At 39.6% G+C, this 7,661-nt stretch overlaps 1 protein-coding gene across 2 annotated transcripts in view; it reads left to right on the top strand.

The window, feature by feature from the left end:
• BARD1 (BRCA1 associated RING domain 1) overlaps positions 1-6,591 on the top strand; it is an 86,620-nt gene extending 80,029 nt beyond the window's left edge. For both annotated transcript variants that reach the window (XM_019523395.1, XM_019523397.1), the window contains 2 exons: positions 3,432-3,529; positions 4,255-6,591. In XM_019523395.1, coding sequence (XP_019378940.1) covers positions 3,432-3,529; positions 4,255-4,587 — 431 coding nt within the window. In that variant the 3' untranslated portion in view covers positions 4,588-6,591. The remainder of the gene's footprint in view (positions 1-3,431; positions 3,530-4,254) is intronic.
• Positions 6,592-7,661: the final 1,070 nt, after the last annotated feature.

A 7,661-nucleotide genomic window follows, 5' to 3' on the forward strand; every position in this document is an offset into this window, starting at 1 on the left:
CCCCTATATCTCTCCCCACATGCACCCCCCCCACACACACAAACACACACACCCTTGTGCCTCTGGGGGGAGCCCTGCTCACTGCTACGTGCACACAGCCCACCACACATGCACCCACCCTCCACCACGCACACCCTGTGCCCACCCTCTTCCTCCACAAAGCCCATACCCACCTATACACACACGTCCCCACAAACACCCCCCCACATCCACATATTCCCCCATACCTTTCTCCACATACACACACACAGCCCCCCCACCCCTCAACACCCCCCACAATATACAAAAGTAAGACCTCATTTTGATGTATGTAATCACCTCTATATACAAAGCACATATGCATACAAATAAGGACAAAATATTTTTTTAAATAAAATTAAAATGTTGTTGTCCATGTTTGATTATGTGTGTGTATGTATATTTATTTATTTTCAGTTCCAAGATGGCAAAACCCCTTCCCAAAAGGAGTACTTGTGGAGGCAAGGGGAGGGACTTCCACTGGCAGCAGTCAGGGGCTTGGGGGCTGGACTTCTGGTCCCAAGATAGCAGCCAGGGGGCAGGGCTAGCCTTGTGGCCATCAAGAGCTCACCTAAACTTGTTAAGCAGTGTTCCAGCTGAAATAATTGCCTACCCCTGATATAAGCTGATGCTTAAATAATAATTTTGATGTCTTTTTCCAGAAGTTCTAAGTAACTAAGAGGAGCAGATGCTTTTCTGGGAGGTGTTTGTATGCAGTACCTCCCAAAAATCAAATCACATATTTCTAAATGAAACCCTTTTTCATTTATATGGGATAATACAGGCAACTGCTGCTTAGCACTCTTAATTGTTTCCTGAAAAAATGAGTGTTAAGTGAAACCAAAAGCATTTGACGATCCAAGATGGCGATGGCAAGTGTTTTTAATGATGCAAGATGGTGACTGCGAGTGTTATAACGAAACTTGCTGAGTGCTAAGTGAAATCAGGTATCAATTTTTAAAATGAGTGTTTTAGCGAAGTAGCGCAAAGCGAAACAGCATTAAGCGGAGTTTGTCTGTGTAAGAGCTTGTAACATGGTTATAAGTCACAGTGCACTTGATGTGTAGCTAATGAAGGAACATATTGTAGGGATTAGTGCCTTTCCTCTCCATGCTGGCATTATTGCGCTTGTGCAAAGGGGAGAGAGAACCCCAACCTTAAAAGCAGAGGAAAGATGCAATGATAGAAGGAAATCTTGAAATACAGTGGTTTTATAGTAGACAGACCACTGTATATTGGTGGTACACAACCTGCTTAACTTGCAGCTAGTTGCCAAATTAAGGATGAGCCATTCATCTGTTTCATGTGACTTTTACCTCAGTTAGTGCTTATTCTCCACTTAACTAGAGCTCATCAGCTGTCCTGCACAGCTCTTTGCTGTGGCACCAGTTACTTCACAAACCCTCACCTTAATGGGAGAGCTGGGGATTCGTCCTTGCAAAGTATCTGGGTTTTGCTGTAACTTCAAAGAGCTTTAAAAAAATTAATTTTAGAGTTTTCAGACCTTTAGAAATTTTCTGCCACAAGTGAATATGTATGTAACTTTTCTTTTCCAGAGAATAAATAGCTTTGCACCTTCTTTTAATTTTGTACAAAATTTAGCAGGAATCTGCCAAAAGAATTGAGCCTAGCAGTCATTGGGATTTATGCTGTAATATAGAAAACATCATAATGTGACACTGAACTAGGCCTGAAGAACTTTTTACCTTTTAATTACCCATAGGTCAGAGGGCAGATTTGCAGTCACATAGGTGGCCAGTCCAGACAAGCGTGGCCGTTTGGTTCTCTGGGGACAAGTAGCAGCAGTGCATCTTGTGCCACAGCTACTTTGTCCCTGGAGAATGCCCGTGCCATGCATGCTTTGGCACACGGCAAATTACCCCGGGGGCGGTACGAACGGCTGGTACCAGTACTGTGCTGGCCCTAGCAGCCTTACCTGGGGTTGAGGGAGCCTCCTGGTGATCCTGCCAAGTGGAGGCTGGTTGGCAGCTGCAGTGCAGCTCTGGGCAGCTTAGCTCCGCTTTTCATCAGTGCACTCTGCCTGAGCTTGCGCTGCTCCGTTTTTTTTTCCCCACAGGATTTTTTTGCCCCTGGGTATCCTGTGGGGATAAAAAAACTGGAGCAACACGTGCATGGAAAAAAAACTGGAGCAACACGTGCATGGGCAGTGTGCCCTTGCAATGTGGAGAACAGCTGACTGTGCGGTATGTGGCGCTGAAGACATGTTTGCGACATTATGTACCGCACAGCCAAGCTTGTCTGGGCACATCCAATAAGTGTGATGTCTTATTTATTATTTGCTGCCCATAAACAATTAAGTTGTTGGATTTTTATTAACTTTTTGAAAATTAAAATAACACAAAACCAGGATGATGATTTCAAAAAGGAAAGACAATGGTCTTTTGGCAGTGCAGTCAGGCTTTCAGGATTCCCCAGGGTCAGTGCAGACTGGAAATCTTAACTACCTAAGAGCTTAAAAACACCACCCATCCCCTTCATTTAAGCACCTTCATGTAATATCTGTTCACAGTAGTAAATTACCCTGTAGATTTTATATGACCTCTTTCTCTTCTGTCTTAAAGGTAAACACTGTTTATGTAGAGCTGAACTTTTCTACCTCTTTTTCTTTGAGTTTTGCTAGTTTGGGATTGTGGGGAGGTGGAGAGATTTGCATAGGGATAAGTGGCTTGGATAGGAGACAGTGTTGTGAACTGCACTGAGGCACCACACTTTGGCTGTTTGAAGGTGTTAATCAAAGTTATTTCAAAAGGTAACATTTGAAATAACCAGAATTAAGCCAATTGGACCTTTTCGTTCCAATTCCATGTGTATACCTACTAACTGCCTTTTCTTTAAAATGGCAGCAGAGTATGGTTGCTTGTATGAGTAATGCAATATAGAACCAATGTTTTACTGGCTTCATTTCAAGTACAAATAGGGTAAGTTTGCTGTCCCATTTTCAGATGATCAGCAGTTGAGTTTATACTCACGTTTTAAAGTGTTGTTAGTGCCCAGTGGGAGAAGAAAGAGTTCACATTCCCTAAATATTGTTTGCAGGCTGCTTCTAGACTCAGGAAGACAAAAGTGTATCAGTTTGTATTTATAAGGAAAGGCCACATTAAAGGGAGAGTTTGACAGCACTTTAGCTATAATATATAACAGTAAGATTTTATTTTCTATCTCTTGTCTTTCACAAACATTAATTATAAAACCTTTAAATGCAAGGCAAACATTTTTGAAAAAATTAACTAGCACTGTCATTTAGTTCTTGATGCTGTAAAGATTTCTGTTTAATGTCATGCCCTGCAAGTAGTCTCTGTAAATTTAAACTAGTCTTTGGAGTACAGTCTTAAATTCTTAAAATACTCCTCTAAACTGGCAGTAATAACACTTGCCTTTGGTCTTCATTCCAGGGGTGAAAGCATGTCTGCAAAGCAGAGCTCGAGAAGAAGAGGAGAAGTATGAAATTTCTGGTGGTCCACAGAAAGGCAGACTCAACAGAATAAAATTGGTAGTTATCTCTTAAAACTATTTTTGAGTATTATTTGCTATATATACTTGTCTTTGGTGTACATGCAGATTAAATTGATTGCACAGGTGTTCAGATATCTGATCATTTGAACAGATGACTGAGACAGTTGCCAGAATCTGTAAGGTAGCAATGATGGATTATATTGCCCTGCATTTCTGTAAACCTTCCTGAATTGTCAAAGAGATGTCTACACTACATTTAGATAAGAAACTACGTAAAACAAAAGGGCTGTAGCTTCTGTGAAAATTCCATTCCTTTTTCAGTTCCTATTTGGAGTTATTTCCCATCTGAAAGTTGAAAATTATATATAGAAATTATTTATTCAGTCTTAGTTCACTATCTCTTTTCCACTGGAAGATCACTGGGGTTCAGTAGATTGGTGTTCTTGTGTAGTAGTATTAGTTATGTTGTGGTAGCACCTGGGAATCCCATTCATGGATCAGGACCCCATTGTACTGTTTATGCAGAAAAAGCAGAGAGGGTCCTTGCTACAAGAAGTTTACAATCTAATCTTTCAGTGACTGCCTTTGGTTAGAAGCATATTGAGCTTTCTAGAAACCTAGTATAATAATTTCTAGTACAATTTACCTCATTTTTCCTTGCACCACTCTAACTGACATTGGTTATTCAGTTCTACACCGTATGCTGAATTGTGAACTGCTGCACTTACTTTTAACTGTTTTATCCTTTTTCCCCCCCCTTAGCTGCCTAAGTTGTTTGATGGTTGCTACTTCTATTTTCTGGGAACTTTCACCTGTCATCAGAAGAAAGACCTTACAGAACTGGTTAAAGCAGGAGGTGGACAAATCCTCATCAGGCAGCCAAAGCCAGATAGTGATGTGACACAGAGCATCAACACAGTAGCCTACCATGCAGAACCGAGTTCTGACCAGAGCTTTTGTACTCAATATATAATCTATGATGTGTCTTCTAAATATAAACCAGATAAAGTTCGTCAAGGCAAAGTCTGGATGGCCCCCTCCAGCTGGCTGGTAGATTGTGTGAGGTCATTTCAACTATTGCCTGTCACAATGTGATTCTCTTTCTTCAGCATTAGTGAGGCCCTAAAGGGAGTGTTGAGCCTTTTAAGCACTTGGACAACACAGCTTTAAATGCAAGGATGCTCAGAAATGAACATGAAAGTTTTCTAATTTAAATGAAAGACTTAAGAGATCATGGTGAATTGCTGAATTTTTGAACAAACGAACTAAGAATGAACACAGAAAGGATAGTGGGAGAAGATGTACATTTTTCACTTGACAGAGATACTTTTTAAAATTATTTATAGTTCAGCATATTAGTGACAGCTGTATTTTGCAGTTAAGCGTATTTTGTAATATGGGAACTTAGACTACACTTACTCATTTATGTAAAAACTTCAAAGGGGGTAAAAAGTTCCCGTGTGTGCAAACTGTAAATTAGTAAGATTTTGAAAAACAAGATCTAATGTTAGCCTCTTAAATCTATATTACTTTCTCTCCCTGATTTTCCTGAGACCAGTGATCGCTGGTAGTGTGCCTCAGCCCTTTTGACTATTGGGTATCTGAATACAACTAAGGACTCTAATTTTAAACTCCTTGCTAGGTTTTTCAGAAACAGCTATATTATTTAGGACTGGTCTCATTGAAAGCCCAGGATTTGTGGCCCTAAGTCAATTAGGAGCACGAGTGGTCCTAAAATACTTTATTTCATAACAAAATACAAGTCAGCATCCAAATTAATTCTGCTCCCATACCTGTGAGTGTGTAATTAATGATTCCTAATAAAATAGCATCCAATTTAAGGCACTTTTTCTTAATTTTAGAAAGATTAATTCTTGTGTACAAATGACAACTAACCTTGCCGCCATGTTTCTCTAATAGCAAAACTAGTGACGTTAAATGCAAATCATGCCTTTTAGGAAGTAAAGTTGTTTAAAATGTCTGTTGGCTACATATCTATGAAGTACATATTTGTATATCTGTTGTAATCACTGTTTGCTTTCTTACTAAATCTTTTTTTTTCCCTTTTCGTATTTGGCTTGTGTTTAAATGTCTATGATATTTTTTTCCGGTGTACTTTAATGTCTCCTAAAGTTTTTCACCTTGTATGCTATCAGATATAAAATGACTTTTTAAGCCATGCGATTGTAATGATTGCTATGCAGTGGGAGTGGGAGTTGTGATGTGAAGCTCTTGTGTTCATATTTTGGCTTGCTTGTAATAAAACTTAGTGCTAATCCTTTTTACATAATATTTTTATATAAGTTTACCTGCAGAATAAAATATATAACTCCCATATATATTTGAACAACTAAATGGAAATGAATTATTTGCATGCATTTTTGACAGAACAGTTAAGAACCACAGCAATCCTTCCTGTGGGAGCTGGCCTGGGCTGGCAGGGAAGAGAAAAGACAATGGATTCCTTTTGTGTAACCAGTATTACTGGTAATTCTAGGATGACTTCTGCATCCTGCATAGAACTCTTCTGGGAATGTTCCTTTTTTTTTTTTAAGATGTAAAATGGGTAAAATTTTGAAAAGCATGGCCTTAGATAGGAGTTGAGGTATCTTAATCTATCATTTATTATGGGTAGAGCAAACACTGTTTACTAAAATCAGTTCTTATGCAGTTTGCTTTGTGCATAAGCAAGTGTGAATACAGACTTCACTAATAAACTGTTGTGAGCTACTGTTTTTTGTAACTAAACAGCAACAGTAAACACAAGGCAGTATGCATTAACTTGTTCATTTATGTTGACATTGGTAACTTCAGTTTGATTGGACATTTCATAGCGTGTTAGTATATGTGCTACAATGTGCTTTGGAAAAATTATGAAGGCATTTGGCCAGATTCACTTCTACTGTGATGTGAATGTTACTTCACATAAAAAGATGTGTTTCTTCAGTAAATTTCTAGTATTTTTTTCTCTTAGATTCTATTAAAATGTGATGTTATCATTTGGGGAGGAAGCTCAGTAGTTGTCTGCTCTGCTGAGCACTTATAATTTGCAAGTCATATGGGAAGGACTTACTAATAAATGTGTTAGAATTCCCTACAGCTGATTGTCAGAAAATCTACATTCTTCCAGTTTTCTTAAGGTTGTCTGTTTGATTGGCTCATAAATGGATTTTATGCCTGTAAACTATAACGGGCATCCAATTAATTTGGTCCCACAGGACAGATTTAGTCTGGGACTTCTTGCAGGGCAGATACCTCATCTCCACAAGCAGGTGGGGTTGGCAGGTTGGCATTGCCTGCAACCTACTTGGAAATGATAGGTTAGTATTTTAGAAGCCTTAGTTCTGTTTATATAGAACATCAGTTTGCAATCTACAACTTTCTGGGAGCAAAGATTGCAGGTTTCAGCAAAGAAATTTGCTGTGTTTTAAAGTTGACCTTAAAATTTGTCTAGTTTTATGTTAGGTAAGATTTTGGCCTGATGATATGCCTTTATTAAAATAGGTAAATTGGTTATTTTATAGTGCGTGCTAGGGCTGTGCAAAATTTCACTGTTTCGACTCATTTTGAGCTTGAAACAGCGAAATCGAAACGAAGGGCTTCTAAATAGCCTCAAAACAAAATGAAGCTAGTAGAAACATTTTGAAAGTTTCAAAACATTTTGGGTTTCAAAGCCAGCAGTGAGGTGGTGGGAGACAGGGGAGAACTAGGTCTGTTCTCCCAGCAGCTGCCGGGAGCGCAGCCTTGGCTCTCCTTGTCTCCCACTGCCAGGCTGTGGGAAGATGATCACAGTGCAGGGGAAGGGAACTGAGCCTTGGCTCTTTTCCCCTCCCAAGCGCTGTGATCAGGCTGGGGAAAGGAACTGAGCCCAATCACTCAGTTCCCCTCCCCAACCCTGCGATCAGGCTGGGGATGGGAAGTCAGCCCAGCTGGGCTTAATTCCTTTCTCCAGCACAATGGTCGGACAAAATGAAATGGAACAGCTGTTTTAAGTCTAAATGAAATTTGAAACAAAATGCTGTTCCGTTCAAACCTCGAAACTCAAGTTGGAACGGAACAATGCCATTTCGCACAGCCCTAGTGCATATTGCTGTTGGGGCATGCTGAAGGAGATTTGTACTCTGACCTATAGATAGTATTAAAACTGTAGCTAATAAAACAGAATTATG

Source organism: Gavialis gangeticus, unplaced genomic scaffold (genome assembly GCF_001723915.1).
Source record: "Gavialis gangeticus isolate Ggan-Ray unplaced genomic scaffold, GavGan_comp1, whole genome shotgun sequence".
Taxonomy (NCBI): Eukaryota; Metazoa; Chordata; order Crocodylia; family Gavialidae; genus Gavialis; species Gavialis gangeticus.